The 20,050-nt window shown below is 32.0% G+C and overlaps 5 protein-coding genes across 5 annotated transcripts; 3 read left to right on the top strand and 2 right to left on the bottom strand.

Annotated features, from left to right (window-relative positions):
- Window positions 1-1,241: 1,241 nt before the first annotated feature.
- Window positions 1,242-4,410, top strand: LOC124925853 (cytoplasmic tRNA 2-thiolation protein 2). The gene is made up of 7 exons (XM_047465968.1): window positions 1,242-1,651; window positions 1,735-2,074; window positions 2,166-2,252; window positions 2,353-2,474; window positions 2,655-2,733; window positions 3,556-3,929; window positions 4,155-4,410. Exons 1-7 carry the CDS (start codon window positions 1,305-1,307, stop codon window positions 4,201-4,203), a joined length of 1,398 nt encoding a protein of 465 aa, XP_047321924.1. The 5' UTR covers window positions 1,242-1,304; the 3' UTR covers window positions 4,204-4,410.
- A 2,736-nt stretch (window positions 4,411-7,146) lies between these two features.
- LOC124925267 (cytochrome P450 CYP82D47-like) lies at window positions 7,147-8,873 on the top strand. The gene is made up of 3 exons (XM_047465237.1): window positions 7,147-7,416; window positions 7,514-8,167; window positions 8,238-8,873. Exons 1-3 carry the CDS (start codon window positions 7,147-7,149, stop codon window positions 8,871-8,873), a joined length of 1,560 nt encoding a protein of 519 aa, XP_047321193.1.
- A 77-nt stretch (window positions 8,874-8,950) lies between these two features.
- Window positions 8,951-10,336, bottom strand: LOC124923941 (F-box/kelch-repeat protein At3g23880-like). The gene has a single exon (XM_047463946.1). The coding sequence runs from the start codon at window positions 10,286-10,288 to the stop codon at window positions 9,095-9,097; it is 1,194 nt and encodes a 397-aa protein (XP_047319902.1). The 5' UTR covers window positions 10,289-10,336; the 3' UTR covers window positions 8,951-9,094.
- Window positions 10,337-13,182: 2,846 nt separating this feature from the next.
- Window positions 13,183-14,893, top strand: LOC124925266 (cytochrome P450 CYP82D47-like). The gene is made up of 3 exons (XM_047465236.1): window positions 13,183-13,452; window positions 13,554-14,189; window positions 14,258-14,893. Exons 1-3 carry the CDS (start codon window positions 13,183-13,185, stop codon window positions 14,891-14,893), a joined length of 1,542 nt encoding a protein of 513 aa, XP_047321192.1.
- Window positions 14,894-15,135: 242 nt separating this feature from the next.
- Window positions 15,136-15,654, bottom strand: LOC124925264 (F-box/kelch-repeat protein At3g23880-like). The gene has a single exon (XM_047465234.1). It carries the CDS (start codon window positions 15,652-15,654, stop codon window positions 15,136-15,138), a length of 519 nt encoding a protein of 172 aa, XP_047321190.1.
- Between the last annotated feature and the right edge of the window lie 4,396 nt (window positions 15,655-20,050).

The raw sequence follows: 20,050 nt of genomic DNA, 5'->3' as shown, positions 1-20,050 counted from the left end.
TTTTGAGTTTGAGGTTTCTATTTTGTCTAGATTGTGTTTTCCTTTCTCTTATATTGTTGATAGATATTTTCCAATCCTTAGCAGCAGGTGATATATATGTCTTCACTTCACTGTCTACTTTTATTGCATGATTTTCCCAATCTATGTTCAAGATCTGAAGTCGATAATATAGGAGGGTTACGTATGTATGTGGAGAACATCAGCTTAGAATTGGGGAATGTTTCAAATAAAATACTGTACAATTGATTTTATGGGGAATGTTTCAAATTTATCTTGTTTATTTTTATCTGTTTACTCATTTGTTATACACAAATGAGATGTTTGATTGGAAAAGAAAATTTTAATCTTGGATCATGAGAAGAGTTCTAATTGTTCAAATCAGAAATAACTTGAAGCAGGGTCAACATCCGTGAATTTCTTATCATAAAGAGACTAAACTAGCACTTAAGACTATTATTATTATTATTTTTATCATTATTATTATTATTATTATTATTATTATTATTAAGAAGATTGCTATTTCTTCATTTTTACTTTCCTCTGTTCTAGCTTAGATGAAATCTATAGATACAGTTTGGTTTGATTTGGTTTGTAGTAGGAATGCTATAATGAAGAACCATGTATATGTGAATTTAGCTATAATTTCTTCCCCATAATGAACATCAGATTTTTATTTGCTTAAAAAGTTGACTTCAATAATTGTTGTGGGTAGTACAAACCCTAAACCAAAATTCTTTGGAATACAATTCTTGACTATGTTATTATCTTCAAAACAGTTACAATTCAGTTCTTGGAATTATCTTAAGCATTGGTTATCATTACCCAATTATATTTCAAGTCTTTTACAAAAAGTAATATATCTTAAATTAAAAGAAAAATCAAAATAAAGTGTTTTGTTGGTTGAAATTAGTCACCATATTTGAGTTCAGGGTATAGTATATTTTCATTGAAAATTGATACTAAATGAGAGTGGAGACTATGGAAATAAAACTAAAATCAAGTTTAAGCGAAAAAATAAATCAAATAAGCTATGTTTTCATGTCCAACCCCAAAACTTTTTATTATTATTTATAACTAAATAATAAAGATATTATCTTGATTAGAAGAGATTATTTTTTACAACTTCTTAGATTATTTTAATTTTTTTAAAAATGTAATAAATATTGCTTTTTCAAATCAATTTTTATTTTCGGGTTTTTAAATCTAATTATTATTTAAAAAAAAAAATCATTATTTAGTGTTAAGTTTTTAGCGAAGAAGAACCCTAGCAAGCAGAAGTACGAAGAACGTAACGGCGGCAGAAGATGGCGTGCCGGACGGGAGGCGAGTGTCAATCCGGTTGTTACAAAGAAGAAGAAGAGAACGGGACCAATGAGGCCGTCAAAGTCGTTTCTTCCAGGGATGATGATGATGATGTCAACAGGAACAAAATTGACAAACATCTATGCATCAAGTGCAAGTGTAATCAGCCGATCTCCATCACGAATCCTACGGCTGCAGCAGCCGCTGCCTTTAGTGACGCCTCGCGTTTCTGTATCGATTGTTTCCGGAACAATCTTTTCGGCAAGTTCAGATTCGCTATCACTTCAAACGCCATGATTTCTCCTTCGGACAAAGTTCTAGTTGCCTTTTCCGGCGGTCCCTCTTCCAGGTTTCTCGATTCAGCACTTTTTTTTTTATCTTTTGAAAAATCCCGTCTTTGAAAATTCACTAAGTATATTACACTTGTTTTAGGGTGGCGATAGAGTTTGTGCGTGAGATACAGCATAAGGCACAGAAGAATTTTGATGCAAGTAGAGATCGTTCATTGGCGGTATTTGGTATCGGGGTTGCCTTTATTAATGAAAGTGATGCACATACAGAAACTTCTCATGAACTTGACGAAGCCATTGAAGAAATGAAGCTTATTGTCTCAAACTTAGATCCACCAAAAAAAAACTTTCATGTTGCTTCACTAGGGAGCCTCTGGTCTTCAGATAGTAAATACAGATTGAAAGAATTGGTGAATGCTGTTAATGATGTTACAGGAAGGGAAGATCTTCTGCTGCAATTGAGGATGTTATCTTTGCAAAAGGTTCATGTCCTAGTACTTTTTTCTTGTTTTTTTCAAAGCATGTACACAATAGGAAATGTTTCATTCATGTATTATTGGCTTCTTATGACAGATTGCTCTTGAAAATGGTTACAATAAACTTTTGCTAGGATCATGCACATCAAGATTAGCTTGTCATGTGCTTACAGCAACAGTTAAGGTTAGTTTGTTTCTTATTTTATTGATTTACTTGTTAAACTAAATACAAGGGAGGAAAGAAGTATACTTTGTTGATTATTAAAAAAAATCTTCTGTGACAGGGCAAGGGTTACTCATTGGCAGCAGATATACAGTATGTTGATGCAAGATGGGAAGTACCAGTGCTGCTTCCTTTACGTGATTGTCTTACGCAAGAGCTCAACTTACTCTGTTGCCTTGACAGGTTTGTCATTCTTGGATTTCATTAGGGCTTTAGTTGAAGTTATGATCTTGTTTATCACGTGTATGTTTTAAGTATCTATAATTAGACTTATATGCTTACTAGTTTGCCTCCCTGAAATGATTTCTTCACATTGCAACTACAACTATCCATGAAGTGATTGATGTTATAATGGCAGGACAGTCTGAAAACTGTTGAAGTTTTTGAGAGGAAGCCATCTGGTATCAATGGTTTGGTCACATCATTTGTGAAACTTTTACAGGTAGAAAATTGGCTACTAGTGTCTTTTATTATTTTCTGAGAGCTTGTTTGATCTTATTTTTTGTTTTTCTTCAGAAACACCATTTTTTTCAAAAATAACTTGTTCGATATAAAAAGTTGTTTGTATAGATTGTTTGGGTAAAATGCTATAGTCCTCGAGAGAAAAGGATGATATCGAGAAACATTCCGATAGAAAGGGGAATGAGAAGCTTTAGAGAACGAGTAGAAAACATACTTTACTTCTTTCATATCATTTTCATTATCCTCTATGTATACAACTACTCTAACAGTCTCTATACTAACTAACAGACTAACATATTAACAACTATCAATTCTAACTATCATGATACACAAACATAAAATGACCAAAATGTCCTTAGTATTCAAAATATTATAAAAAGTATAGTAAGGGTGTTTTAGTATTTTAGTTAATTATTTGATAGATGAAGCGATTATTGATGTAGTTGGTGGTTCATTTGAATTAAATCCATATCAACAACATCAAATAAAGCCTTAGTATTTTAGTACTAGGGGTATAAATATATCAACACCACCAGCTTTGTTCGTTTATGGGTTATTTGGGTAAAATGATATTAGGGGTATAAATATATAAAGAAATAGAGGGTATTTTAGTATTTTTGATTGTTGATTTGAATGATGTGATTGATGAGAGGATTTAGGATTGATGGTGGGTTACTAGAGATTAATCACAAATAACCCAAAGAGAGCAAGACCTTAGTATTGAAAGAACACAATGAATATTTCTTTCTGGCTCAGATCTTGGTTGTAAATAAACTCTGCTATTTTGGCATGTTATTTTCAGGAAGAAAATCCTTCTCGAGAGTCCACAATTGTTAGGACTGCTGGGAAGCTAATTCCGTTTCAATTCAACATGATTCCCGATAGTGATGATTGTAACGGTATTTTGTCATCTGAAAGGCGTCAAAAGAAATATAATCAGAAATTTGATGAATCTCTTCCTCCTGATTCCTTCTGTGCAATTTGTAATAGTCCTCTCGATAAATCTGACAATGACCTAGCTGACTCTAAAACTATTGAGGGGATGTGCTGTTTCAGTTGTCAGTTTGAGATACTCCCACAGGACACATCATCGATGGAGCAGTTTTATTCTCTCTTACCAAATCCTATTGCGGCAAAGACAAAACATGGAGGCTATGACAACCAAAGATGGCTGAGGTTAGTAAAACACGGCTAGCTCAATAGTTTGTTGAAATTTCCATTCTAAAGTGTTCTTAGTTAACAAGGGCCACCCTATATTTTTTAAACCAATAGGTATTTAGTTATTGTATTTTCATGTTCCTTTATTTACAATGAATGACTGGAGATGCAAATCAAAACTTATTTTGGATCATTAGAACTGAAAAGTATATTTCAATTCATTATTTTTATTTGATCTTACAGGGAACAAATACAAGATTGCTTGCTTTCTGATGATGAGAATGGAGTTTGACAAGCAGCCATTTGTAAGCCAACATCAATCCTTCCTTATATTGTTTGGAACCTGTTTATGTACTGTTATTGTGATGCTGCTGCTGCTTATGACAATATTTAATATTTTTCCGGTTTTAATTTAAATGAGGTGCCTGACTGGCTTTGTAATTTCCATTGGTAAATGGTTATTTTCACAGACAATGATTGATAAAATTACAATTTAATATTTTTTTATTGAAATCTTAAAATGTTTGTTTAATGTTACTTGTATAAAACTTGATTCTTACATGTGATGATTTAATGAACATTTATATTCAATCTATGAGAATAAATGTATTTCAACGATAAAATTGAGTGTCAAGATTTCTCAACTAGTTAGGGATATTCACAAAAACACATCTCTGATATAGGACTCTTATTCTGATGTTGAATAAATAAAATTAAACATTATACTAGTGATTTTTTTTTACTATTATCCATTTTTATTTTACTATTATCTATATTTTTGTGAATCCTTTCTATTAATAAATAAATATTGATTAGACATTTGTGTCATCATCACACATTGTTCATAGTTAAAAGTCAATCTTATCACATTTCAAGAACTAAACAATTCGAGCATCCTTTAAAATTCGAATCCTCCGACAGCGACCAAGGAACACCAGAATTAGGGTATCGTCGATCATGTGTGATAGTCGGTCCGGGAAAAATGTGGTGTCTATTTTGTTAAGACTTAACATTCATTTTCAAATCTTGATTGTCATTTTCAAATTTGTCCAATAGAGGTATTTTGTAGATGGTTACATTTTACAACCTAAATTTATAATTTTAGATATATTTAGCCAACAAATTATTTAATAAAATAGTCTATTTTATTATAACTGTATTGATATAAAGAAGTGAGGAATCCATGGATAAACTCATTTTCTGTAAAAATATAACATAAAAGTTTTATACCAATGAAAATAAATAAGAACTCTTAGATAATGATGTTTTTTAAACCCTCCCACCTATTATCTAGAATTACAAAATGAGAGTTTGTAATTTATCAATATTTGAGGAAACAAGGAGATGTGACATCTCTCCAACCTTTCTCCCCTTTCAAGCCCTAAAATACATTTCTTTGTCAATTCTGTATGGTGTTCTCTGCTAATGAGAATTGTATAAGTTTGAAGAAAAACACAAAAACTTGATGTCCTTTTATTAGAGAAATTAATTGAACTAGCTAGTAACCAACCACTCTTAAAAAAGAAAAACGTGTATACATTATAATTATGAGAAATATAAGAAAAAAAATGCATTAATTAAGCAAAAGAATAAGTGCATTCTTTGAGCTAACAATCACTTAAAAAGAATGTATAGACATTTCCTATAAGGAATATAAAAATAGTGCATGAGAATTAAGCCAACAACTAATAACAACTCTTAAAATCCACATAATGTCAAAATTTGGGAGACTTTTGTAAGAAGTAACTATAAATTTATAATATCAAAAATATATATTGAAACTGATATGTATTTTTCCGAACATTATGTGTTATATTAACGCATCAAATTCGGATACCTTATCTGTACAAATATCACGAAGAAACCAATAAATCAGCATAGTTTAAGCTTTAAAAATCATCATAAATATATTTATAGTTTATTCGATTCACTTTTATAGAGTACTTTTATATTTATAGTTTCGACTTTACAGTCCGCATGAAAATTCTAGCAGTTATTATTAATGTCATTTGATTTCAGTTTAATTATCATTAATATATATATAAAAAAATTACAAGATTCTGAATCTTAGGTTGACTATAAAGCTATTTAATATACTAATCAATTAATTATAAACTTAATATAGTTGGGCATTCCCAACTTACATATAATTTATAATTGTAATTAACCTAATTCTTATAATATATGGTTACATCCATATTAATTTAGCTATAATTGTTTTAGAATTTGGAGAAATTTTGAGAAATAAATGTTGAAATAACTATTAGTATCTGACTACTAGTTTTATAATAAATCAAAATAGTTAGGTAATAACATTTAATAAAATAAAAAGGTGAGACATATCACATATATGAGATATATAACGTGTCTCTCTATTCTTATCCTAATATTAATTAATTATAAACCTAAAGGTAAATCAAGATTCTGTAAATTTGTATTGGAGATTTACTCAATCTACACATGCAGTAATATGTTTTCATTGATAATATACATACAGATAATCATTTAAATAATCATTTAAATATTTACACATTTCCTAATCTTAATTATAAACTTTACAATTAATTAAAACTCTATTAAAAAAACAGTCTATAAAACAGACCAAGGCAAAGCACTAATAGGAACAAAGATCTATTCCACATATCTAGGGTGAACATGGGGTGATTTAATTCGAAATCCAATCCAATCTGAATTCTAAATACTAATTTGGATTGGATATTTTGGATTGGACTGAGATCTGATTAAGTTCGGATTAAATTAAATCGGATTGGATTAGGATTATCCAAATTATCCAAACTATCTAAATAAAAATATATTTTTTAATTAATTTTCTTTAAATTAAATTTCTCTCAATATAATATATATTTTACTTATTAAGTGAACAACGATATTTATTTTTATTTTTATTTTTTATTATTATTATTATTATTTTTATTATTTTTTTCAGATTCAAATTTAATAATAATAAAAAATTCGAATTAAAAAAAAAAATAAAAAAAAATTGTTGACTAATTTCAAGCTGATATATATAAATATTTTTTGTTTTGGATTATCCAAACCATTTTCAATCCGATCCGTATTAATTAGTAAAATGGTTTGGATTACGAATTGGATAAACTTAGTTGGATTTAATACGGATCGGACAAAACGGATTAGTTTTACCCATTTGCTCACTCCTACAAATATCTCCTTAGATTTCTTCAACATGGAACTAATTTTGTTCCAAGTTCCAGTAATGGTGGTTGCTAACACGGTTCTTTTTATCATCTTCATATCGTCGAGATTCTCTCGAATCAACAAGAAAATGGCACCAGAACCCTCCAGAGCATGGTCTATAATCGGTCACCTTCACTTGCTAGGCAAATCGGGCCAAGAACTTGATGCAACATTCGGTTCAATGGCAGACAAGATAGGTCCAGTGTTCACCATCTGGTTCGGTTCAAGGCAAGCCCTCGTCGTAAACAATGGTGAACTAGCCAAAGAATGTCTCATCACCAATGATAAGGTGGTGTATGTATATCTAATACATTTCATTTGGAATAAATTTGATTGGAGTTCTTAAATTTAATTTATATTTTTTTGTTGGATTTGCATGCATGAAGGTGTTTGTGAATCGTCCAGAATTGATGGCCACGGAATACATCAGCTACAAATATATCGGGTTTGGTTTTACCCCGTATGGTTTGTTTTGGCAAGAGATGCGAAAACTGGTCTTGCTCCAAATGTTGTCCAAGAGAAGGCTAGTCAACATTAGCAAAAACTTTGTGGCAGAAGTGAAAGAATCAATCAGGGAAGTGTATGATCGTAGCAGAGGAGAATCGGGAGCAGTGGTTGAGATGAATACTTGGATTGGAGACATAGCAATGAACGCGTTACTACGAGTTCTAGTTGGAAAAAGGATATCGGACATGAAGGTAGACCAAAGGAAGAGTTGCCAAAAATGTTTGAGAAAAATGTTCGAAACATTTGGTTCATTATCCCTTGGGGATTCCATTCCTAGGCTAAGGCGGGTGGATTTGGATGGTAAGGAAAGAGCCATGAAGAAGGCGGTTCAAGAGGTCGATGGTTGGCTTCAATTGTGGCTCGACGAGCATCGAGAAAGAAGAAAAAACCGGGTTTCATCCAACAAAGAAGAAGAAGATGAAGATCTTATGGACGTCCTACTAACTGTTGTTGAAGAGGGTCAATTCGCAGAAGAGTCTATGCAGTTTGGTCTCCAGTTCGGCGTGGATATACTAATCAAGAGTAATTGCCTGGTAAGCCTGGTAAAAGTGTCACTAATTCTTTCCTATTGCAATGTTAAAACTCGACTTGATTTGAATGCAGGGTCTAATTCTAGGGGGAATAGACACAACATCTATAGGAATTGTCAATACAATAACTTTATTGGTGAAGAACAGGGACTCGCATCAAAAGGCACAAGAAGAAATAGATTCCCATGTCGGTCTTGAAAGACAGGTAAATGAAACTGATATCGAAAAGTTAGTCTACCTCCGGTGCGTATTGAAAGAAAGCATTAGACTCCAACCAGCAGCTCCACTTCTTCCTGCCCGTGAATCAGTCCAGGATTGCACCATCGGTGGTTACCATGTCCCAAAAGGGACCATACTCATAGCCAACCTCAAGAAAATCCAGCGCGATGAAACTGTTTGGAGCGACCCATTTGATTTCAAGCCCGAGAGGTTTCTAATGGACACTCACAAGAATGTTGAATTCGAAGGCCATCATTTCGGGGTGATTCCATTTGGAAGTGGTAGGAGAGAGTGCGCAGGGATCTCTTTTGCAGTTAAACTTACTGAAATTGTCATTGCCTCCTTTCTACAAGCTTTCACTGTTTCCTTGCCATCACCATCTCCATTGGACGAGGACTGTGACCAAATGAAAAGGATCTTGTCGAACCCTCTCGAACTCATCTTGACTCCTCGCTTGTCTACAAGTGTAGTTGCCATGAATAAAGAGTAGAATTTGATCATTACATGAAGGAAAGAGCTTCCCCTGTTTCTCTTGTTTGGTGGATCACAATTTCACAAATGTAACAATTAAATAAATAAATTGAAGCTCATTTCATATTTTTCCCCCACCAAATTTGGTACTATAACAGATAGATGTTTTCCAAAAAAATATCATAAAAAGTTTAAGATTTCGACAGTAAAGAATAAAGATGAATCAAAATCAAAACTAGCTCATTCATCTTCAAGATAAGGCGATACCAAGCTCTCAACATATGTGTGTACTCCAAATAAGCTATTGTGAATAAATGGATGCACAATCGAATTGCTGTCGATATTATACAATACCAATTGAGATCCCAACAGCAAAATGACCTCGTTTTTCCTGGATATAAACAAGGGTGCAGAATATCGCAAACAAGCATGCTGCTCATGCAGACTCTGTATTGAAAACAGCTTAGACCAAGATTCCACTTTTCCATACTCCTTCATCACCCATATATCAGCTTGATTTTGATCAAAGTTATATAGCAGACTGAGACATCCAGTTAAAACCCCAAGCATTGGATTCAAACCCCCCTTCCTATCCTCATAACAACAGGGTTGTGAGATTTCAGAATAGATTTCTTTTGACACATCAAAGGAGACGATATTCTGGGTTTGATTCGACCAGTGAAGTGATCCACTCACGAACTTACCCGAATCATCCGAGGGAATTCCTTTAGGGAAATTCCCAATCTTCCTCCAAAATTTACAATTCTTATCACTCTTTAACCCATAAATCTTTTCTTCAGCAACAAAAGAACCTTGGTAAGATATGAAAGAGTAAATAACCACTACCTTATAGTCAGAACTAGCTTCATCATAGCCAAACCCATATGAATATCGACCTGGATGCTTTCTAACACCACAATGGGGCAGTCGTTTTGATTTCCTAGTAGCTGGGTTCCATATAAATAGATTAATGTCATTCACAGCGATGCAGATCAAACCATTCACAGAACCAACTATGCTAACAGAGCAACTTCGGTTTAAGTCCTTCAATAAAGGGCAATCGAGGGTATGTGTAACAGGAGATCTTTCATGCAAAACAGATGAGATAGGACATGATTTCAAACTTAAGCGACGGTTAACGAGGTTCATAATAAGTCTATGGTGTGCATAATTCTTGTTTTGGATTGAAGCTCTTAGATGCATCTTGATAAATATGGGATCGGATATCAAAGCACGCCATGATCTACTGACGCACATAAATATAAGGAGGGATCTTACTGGAAGTCTGATTAGGATTTCAGCAATGATTTCTGGCATGGATAAGGCGACATGGAAGAAATCGCGATCATCGGCGGCGGCGACGGTGGTGATTCGTTGGATAGTCCTGCTCCGGATTCTCCTTACAGCCGTTGCAAGAAAACCATTGATTTCCATTGAAGATCGTTAGTAACTAGAAGAAGAAGAAGAAGAAGAGATTGAGAAACAGGGGCACAACTATTCTAGTTTTTCTCCGCCTGCCTGCCCTTTTATAATTCTTGATTAATCTAGGTTAAGTTAATTAATTTTTATTTGACCTTTTCTTTTTTCTAATTTTATCTGTAACCGCCTCTTTTCCGGCCTAGATCACCTTGTGGGGTCTTACCTATTTATCTTTATTATTTTTAAATTATTTTAGAATAAATCAAATAAAAATTCAATCATAATGAATCATAGTTCTTGGTATGTGTTTTTTAAAAAATCCTACAAAATTAAATATCACTTCATTTCTTTTTATCTATCGTATCATTTAAAATTTTAACCAAAATACTAAAATATCTTTTATTTTAAATTATTATTTTATGTTTTATTTATATATATCAATACCCTTTAAGTCTTTTTACCAAAAATAATCACCACCTCTTCAAAACCATTACCAATCATTATTTTTTTTCTCTCTCTAGATTTTTAAAATAACCCCAAACGAACAAGCTCTTAATGTGAGTTTGAAAACACTTTGTTAAAAAATTTGGGTAGGATAGAAGTGAGATTAAGAGTTTTTTTTTAAATTTTTTTGAAAAAAATCTTAAAAACTTAAATTATTTTATCGGTTGATTATGAAATAGATTGATTGAAGATATGTTGCTCGGTTCTTTTCATTCGTTTTGGCCGGGTCCTCTTTGGAGTTGGCTTAGATCGGTTGATAACTTATGTTGCAAATTTCGGATAAAAATGCCACTTGCAGGTTTGAATTTCAACTTTTCGACGAATAAGTCGTAGAGGAAATGATCATATAACTACTATGATCATTTTCCTTTTAGAGTTATCCGCTTTAGTTGAGAAATGACGAAGTTTGAATTTCATCATGTCTTAAGTGAACTATAAATCTAATACAGTATTTCTATCAAAGCACAAGCGTACAACATGCCTGCAGGAGGCTGGTACGACATCGAAAGCTACTCCACCTTGATTAAGATAACTAGAACTCCTAATGTCTTCAACCATTATTGTTTTGTCGCGAGGAAGAAGACGAATGAGAGGCGACATAAGTGAAACAAGTTGTTTTTGGCCTTTCATCCACGTTCCGTCTGGCGATGTTTTTTGCCTTGTCAGTTAGGCTTAAGATTATTGCACAACTTATATACTAACTTATTTAAATTTGTAACCCAAATAAAATAATAAAAATAAGGCTGCAAGGCGCACATACATAAGCTTAACAATTTTGTTATCTAATTTAGAAAAAAAATATTCCTAATTATTTTTTAATCAACGGAACAATTTTGTATTTTATTTTTTGCATTAGTATATGACATATATGCTTGGAGGGATGTTTTTATCTTTCCTTCATTTATTTTCATTTATTTGGGTAGAAGTTTTGGATTGATTATTTTAGTTTATTTTTTTCATTTAGAGAAACAATATATATAAGCTCAGTGCAAAGTCGGAGACATAGTAAGTCATATATCTTTACTCTGATAGCGATAGCGTAATACAAAACCCGAGACATAAGTAACTCTGATAGCGTAATACAAAACCCGAGACATAAGTCGTGTATCTCCGATAGACAATGTAAAACCCAAGTAGTAAGTCGTCTATCACCGGTAGCGCAATCAGGGTCGGCCTTGGGTAAGCCCAACAAGCCCTTGGACTTACCCAAAGCAGCCCAATTATTAAAATTAATAAGATATTTTTATTAAATTTGTTATATTTAAACATAAAGTGGTGTAGTTTAGTGGTGAAAGAACTTATTTAAAATATTTAGTTGTTTGTGTGTTTCAAATCTCATTCAAAACTATTTTTTAATCCATTTTTAAAATAGACTTAGGACAACTATATTTTCGAATTTTTTTTACACGAGACTGGGCCAGCCCAGATATACAACACATATCGAAGTAAGTCATTGATTTCCTTTAAAGTACTAAAGATACAGTAGAATAAATCAAACTGTAGAATTTTGGATTTGATAACAGACACAATGTTAGGAATGCCACCGCCGACTCTCAGACTGACTTACCCAGATTCCATCCATCATTGCTTTAAATAATTAAAAGACTTTAATTAAGTCTGAAAAATATAATATATATTTATATATATTGGAGAATTCAAATAGAGTCGTCCAATATATATAGGTTATTTTGAAACTAACCAATATATTAATTTTGCAGAAGAAATAAAAGGATCAAACCGAGCCAACCCGGAGATCAACAGAGTCAGCCCGGTCAAAGGGAGCCCAGCCGTGAGGAGAGGAAGCCCAGCGCCATGGAGGCCCAACCGTTTGGCCCGAGGATCTGATAAAATAAAGAAAAGGGTCGAGGGCTTCTTTGCATAGAAGGATGAAAGCTGGGGGGGGCCTCAAAAATAATTAAAAGGAAGAGAAGAAGTTAAAGACGGAAACACTAGACGTCGCCCAACCTTATCCAGTTATCCCTGCCGCTGTAACTCACTATTTAGGGTATAAATAGATAGGTTAGAAAATAAGGCTTGTTCGGTTCTATAAATGGAAAAAAATTGATGATTTTAAAAAGGTTAATTATTTTTTATGTTTTTTTTAAAATAGAAATATTGATATATATAAATAAAATAAAAAAATAATAATTTAAAATAAATGATATTTTAGTAAATAAATTGTTTGGTTTCATATATGAGAAGAGATTTAATGTTAAATTATTTTTATTTATTTATTATTATTTTTTTGTATTACTTGAAAAGTATAATAAGAGAGATATGTTGTGAAGATCATCAAAGTTTCATTATGATCTAGGATTTCACTGTCTATATATAAAAACACTAAATAGAAACCTTTCTTCTTAGATTTCTTCAACATGGGACTAATTTTGTTCCAAGTTCCAGTAATGGTGGCTGCTGCGACGGTTCTTTTTATCATATTCATATCGTTGCGATTCTCTCGGATCAGCAAGAAAATGGCACCAGAACCCTCCAGAGCATGGCCTATAATCGGCCACCTTCACTTGCTAGGCAAATCGGGCCAAGAACTTGATGTAACATTCGGTTCAATGGCGGACAAGATAGGTCCGGTGTTCACCATCTGGTTCGGTTCAAGGCAAGCCCTAGTCGTAAACAATGGTGAACTAGCCAAAGAATGTCTCATCACCAATGATAAGGTGGTGTATGTATATCTATTACATTTCATTTAGAATAAATTTGATTGGAGTTCTTAAATTTAATTTATATGTTTGGTTGGGTTGGATTTGCATGCATGAAGGTGTTTGTGAATCGTCCAGAATTGATGGCGACGGAATACATCAGCTACAAATATATCGGGTTTGGTTTTTCTCCGTATGGTTTGTTTTGGCGAGAGATGCGAAAACTGGTCTTTCTCCAAATGTTGTCCAAGAGAAGGCTAGTCAACATTAGCAAAAACTTTGTGGCAGAAGTGAAAGAATCAATCAGCAAAGTGTATGATCGTAGCAGAGGAGGATCGGGAGCGGTGGTTGAGATGAATACTTGGATTGGAGATATAGCAATGGACGCGGTATTACGAGTTCTAGTTGGAAAAAGGACATCGGACATGAAGGTAGACCAAAGGAAGAGTTGCCAAAAATGTTTGAGAAAAATGTTCCAAACATTTAGTTCATTATCACTAGGGGATTCCATTCCTTGGCTAAGGCGGGTGGATTTGGATGGTAAGGAAAGAGCCATGAAGAAGGCGTTTCAAGAGGTCGATGGTTGGCTTCAATTGTGGCTCGATGAGCATCGAGAAAGAAGAAAAAATAGCTTTTCCTCCAACAAAGAAGAAGAAGATCTTATGGATGTCCTACTAACGGTTGTTGAAGAGGGTCAATTTGCGGAAGAGTCTATGCAGTTCGGCGTGGATATACTAATCAAGAGTAATTGCATGGTAAGCTTGGTAAATGTGTCGCTAATGCTTTACTATTGCAATGAAAACTCTACTTGATTTGAATGCAGGGTCTAATTATAGGGGGAATAGACACGACATCTGTAGGAATTGTGAATACAATAACTTTATTGGTAAAGAACCGAGACTCCCTGCAAAAGGCACAAGATGAAATAGATTCTCATGTCGGTCTTGAAAGACAGGTAAATGAATTTGATATCGAAAAGTTAGTCTACCTCCGGTGCGTATTGAAAGAAAGCATGAGACTCCGCCCAGCCATACCACTTCTTCCTTCCCGTGAATCAGTCCAGGATTGCACCATAGGTGGTTACCATGTCCCAAAAGGGACCATACTCATAGCCAACCTCAGGAAGATCCAGCGCGATGAGACTGTTTGGACCGACCCATTTGATTTCAAGCCCGAGAGGTTTCTAATGGACGCCCACAAGAGTGTTGAATTCGAAGGCCATCATTTCGGGGTGATTCCATTTGGAAGTGGTAGGAGAGTATGCCCAGGGATCCCTTTTGCAGTTAAACTTACTGAAAATGTCCTCGCTTCCTTTCTACAAGCATTCACTGTTTCCTTGCCATCACCATCTCCATTGGACGAGGACTGTGACCAAATGAAAAGGATCTTGTCGAACCCTCTTGAACTCATCTTGAGGCCTCGCTTGTCTGCAAGTGTAGTAGCGATGAATAAAGAGTAGAATTTGATCATTACAAGAAGGAAGGAGCTTCTCTTTTATATGTTTCTATATGTTTGTCTTGTTTGTTTAGTTGAAGGTGAATCACAAATGTAACAAATTAAATAAATAAGTTGAAGCTCATTTCATATTTCCCCCCACCAAATTTGGTATTAGATTAGATAGATGTTTTCCAAAACTTTATCATAAAATTTTTAAGATTTGACAGTAAAGAAAGAATAAGGATGAATCAAATCAAAACTACCTCATTCATCTTCAAGATAAGGCGATACCAAGCTCTCAACATAAGTGTATGCTCCAAATAAGCTATTGTGAATGACTGGATGCATAATCGAATTGCTGTCGATATTATACAACACCAATTGAGATCCTAACAACAAAATGACCTCGTTTTTTCTGGAAATAAACAAGGGTGCAGAATATCGCAAACAAGCATGCTGCTCATGCAGACTCTGTATTGAAAACAACTTAGACCACAATTCCACTTTTCCATACTCCTTCATCACCCATATATCAGCTTGGTTTGGATCAAAGTTATATAGCAGACTGAGACATCCATTTAAAACCCCAAGCATTGGATTCAAATCCCCCTTCCTATCCTCATAACAACAGGGCTGTGAGATTTCAGAATGGGTTTCTTTTGACACATCGAAGGAGACGATATTCTGGGTTTGATTAGACCAGTGAAGTGATCCACTCACGAACTTGCCAGAATCATCCAAGGGAATTCCTTTAGGGAAATACCCAATCTCAAAGCGCGCCATGATCTGCTGACGCACATAAATTGAATGAGGGGTCTTAAGGGGAGTCTGATTAGGATTTCTTCAATGATTTCTGGCATGGAGAAGGCGATATTGAAGGAATCGCGATCGGAATCGCGATCGCCGGCGATGGTGGTGATTTCCATTGAAGATTGTAACTAGAAGAGATTCAGAAAAGAAACAGTAATGTGTAAAATTTTGTTAGGTTGCTTATCTACAAATTATTAAAAATATTTTTTTTAATTTAAAAATGTTTTATCTAATTTAATAATATTTTTTTATTAAATATAAATAAAATCATTTATATTTTTACTTAAATAATTTTAAAAATTGATTGAGATTATTATAAAATATTAGTTTTGAACTAATTTCAGTATTAACATATGATAGGTAAAGTTTAAAATTAATATATTTGTTTTTATTATTTATATATATTATTTTTTTAAATAGAATTTTTTTTACCATAAAAGTGAGAGATTTAATATTAATTAATTTTTTAAAATGATTCAACTCATTATCACATAAGTTTTGGTTCACATCTTTATGGACTTTGAATTTTAAGATTTTTTTATTTAATTTAATAATTTATAATATTGTTTGAGACTTGTACACAAATGACAACGTCATAACATTACGGGTTAATTTAGTTGTGCATCCTTTATTTTTATTTTTTAGATAATTAGTTTATAATCTCAATTATAATGAATTTTATCTTAATTATAATGAATTTAAGAGTGACAAAATTACAAGTAATGAAATATATATATAATTGATTCTAATTAAAAAGGTTTAAAATTAAAGTTGGAATGATATATTTTTTTTAAATAATAAAAAAAATTATGTGGATCCTTATTAATAAAATTTATGTGGATCCTTGTAAACTAAAACACCATAAACACTATTTTTGTAAAATTCATATCCACCGAATCTATGAACCACATTTCTACAATAAATATTCAAACTATTATATAATAAATGAAATCAATATAACAATTCAATGAATGGTCATTGTTCATTGTATTATAACTTTTTTAAAATAATTATCAAAAGAAACACACTTTTTTATTTATTTAAGAAAGTTAACATCACCCGAAATAAATATAAATTTTAAAAATAATAAGAAGAAGAATTTCACAAAAACTGATTATATTATAAATTCATCTTGGAGATGGTACCGTTTTTCGATTAATTTTTTAGACCACGTTCGGTTAAATGTCAAAAGTCTAGCTACGACGTATATTAAGTTTGTTTCCATTGATATAGAGTATTATTTTTGGTAGGACGCAAACAAATCCATATATTTGAATTGGGGTGGGCTTGAAAAAAAAATATGGTGGACTTAAAAAAAATAACGAAAACATTATGGATAAAATGAAAGTGAATAAATATAAGTTTTGTCTTTCTTTTTTTAAATTAAATTTAAAAAATAGTTATTAAATTTAAAAAAATCAAAAAATTTGGGGATAATGTCACATTTGTACATTATTTTATTTTTTGGGTTAGGTTTCAACCTACCCGAGCCCCTACATAGATCCGTCTCTAGTAAAATGCAAGTATAACCAAACCGGGCCAGTATGAACCTGAGTACCTGTTGACTCCTGGATTAGTAGCATATAAAGAATATGATAGGTTAAGGTAACATCAACTAGTTGTAGTATAGGGTAATAATTTTCGTTTGTCACTTGGATGATCCAAGTTCAAGCAAATACATTTTTTTTAGTTCATGCTCAAATTTTCTTCTGGTTTCGCCACTGGACGTAAGCAAGTGTCCTCATCTGAACAAGACGTTATGCGTTGACAATACACTAATATTTATTATGTGAACATTGTTACAAGTTGTTCGATAAGATGATTCTATATAATTTTTGTTGGGATAAACTTTGAGAGTCAAAGATTCTATCCAAGATCTTGTTTTGGATGAAGTGTTATTCAATGTGGAATTATTACAGATGATATGTGCATGAAAAAACGTTGTATTATGGTTAATTGTTGTCGTATGTGTCATTAGTATGTTAAATCAATAACTCACTTATTTTTTCATTGTCTAGAGGTGACTACTAGCTTGTATCTAAAATCTTTTGTGCAGTATTACTAAGATTCATTTGGTAATGCCGAGTCTTTGGATAATTGTTGGGAAGTTTGAATTGATATGACTGATATGACATACCCAAGGCTGTCAAAATTGAAAGTTTACGTAGAATCGTTAGCCAATTGTAAACTCGTTAAATCTAGAGTTTACATAAAATCGTAAGAATTTAATTTGAAAAAATAATAGTTATATATTATTATTTATATATATATAATCAAGTATTTTATATTTAGCTAATTTTAAGAAATTATATATTGTAATATAAAATTAACTAAAAATTAATAATAAAAAAATAACACATTAAAAATTTATACTTACAAAATTAATTATATTAATTTATTTATTTAAATAAATAATAACTTTATTTTTTAATTTTTAAAAATAAATTTGTTTTTTTAAAAGTAAAATCGTATAAAATCGTAAAATCGAAATTATTTATAAACTCGTAAAATCGTAAATTCTTATTATCATAAATTTAAAATCGTAAGAGTTTATCTACTTAAAAGTTTACTTAAAATCAGACTTGTTAATCTTATGTAAAATCGTAAAATTGTAAGATTTTAAGAGTCAACTCGAGATTTTAATAGCCTTGGACATACCCACATATTTGGGTTACTATCCCAATTATTTTTTGTGCACTATCTGGTTAGAGAGAAATCGTTGAATTTTCAATGATCGTAGTCGTCCGAATAATATCATTCATTATATTATTATTATGACGTTTTTTGAGATTCGTTTAAAAAATCCATTAGAGTCCGTCGGATAGTTAATCGTTTTTTTCGATAACTTATGAACTTATAATAGGGGTGTCAAAAATGAACTCGATCTGCCAATCCGACACGAGTCGACCCGAAGAATATTGGGTTAGGGTTGGGAGTTTTCGGGTTTGAATCATTTAGGGTCAGACCCAAAATATAACCTGAAAAAGAAAATTGGGTTGGGTTGGGTTCGGGTCAATCCGGGTTGACCTGAATTAAAAAATCAGGTCACTCATCAACCTGAACTCACCCACCCAACCCGACCCACCTAATATATTAATAAAAAAATAACTTGCCTACCTTACAAAAAAAACCCTAACGGGCCTAACCCATATCCATAATTTTTATTCCTTTTCTTCTTTCCGTCTTTCTCACTATTCCTTTTCTTTCATCTTTCTCATTTCTCTTCAATATACATTCCTTCTCTAATTTTCATTCTTTTTAATCTCTTGAACTCCGATAGTATCCAGCAATAAATTAGTTCACAAATTAATCTTGATCTTGAGGAGGATAGTGTGGAGGGTTCACCTATGGCAACTTTAGATACAAATAAAGAAACGTGCATTGATGAAGAAGTGAAGTTTGAACTTGAAAATACTTTTGTGATGATTGAAGACTTTTTTTTATAATGATATCATAATTTCGTTGTGTAATATTTGTTTTATAAAAATTTTGAATTTTCTAAACATAATTATTATGTTTATGCCAATTTTATTATTTTGTATTTAAATTAAAGTATTATTATTAAGCAAAAAACTTATTTCGGGTTAGTTGGGTTAGTCGGATTGGTCTGAGTTCGGGTTCGGGTTTGTTGTTTTCAGGTTGGTTCAGGTTCGGTCGGGTTCGGGTTGAAAATTTTGTTATAATGCACCTCTTTCAACTCGACTCGAACCCACCCGACCCACCTGAATTGACACCCCTAACTTATAACTTATAAACTATGTTTTTTTAATTTTTGTATTTTCTTTTTAATATTATGCTTGTTCCTTGCTTAAATATATATATATTTTTTATTTTTAATCTAAATGTAGCTTTAAAAAAAAAACAAAAAAAATCTTTGAATAAGTGCACTCGTTTTTAACAATGTTTTTGTAAGTTTTTTTTTTGTTGTTGATAAAATATAATTATTTTTTATAACAACTAAATGTAATGATTTATATTATTATAGTTTATTATATATTAATGAAAATAATTTTACTTCTCAAAAGAAAACAACAAATATTATAAATTAACAATTAATAAAATACTCATGTTACATCACTTTAATAAGATGTTTTTTTTTTCTTTGCATAATCATTCAACTAAAATAGTTATTTGTTATTCAATACAAAATTCAGATTCCCAATTAACTCAAAATCTTACTATATTTTTATACAAGCAAAAAAACAAAATAAATTATAAAAACTTAAATATGTATTACACCTTTTTTTATCATTAATTCATTAACTTTTGTCACCTTTTCCATATGCATAGTCAAAAAGATAAAATTCGAATATAAATAAATTAGACGTTGTTTAAAATAAATTGAATAAAATGTAATGTAAGAAAATAA

The sequence above is a fragment of the Impatiens glandulifera genome, chromosome 2 (genome assembly GCF_907164915.1).
Source record: "Impatiens glandulifera chromosome 2, dImpGla2.1, whole genome shotgun sequence".
In the NCBI taxonomy this organism is placed as follows: Eukaryota; Viridiplantae; Streptophyta; class Magnoliopsida; order Ericales; family Balsaminaceae; genus Impatiens; species Impatiens glandulifera.
Note: the sequence above shows the minus strand (reverse complement) of the source record. Positions and strands in the feature narration are given on the sequence as shown.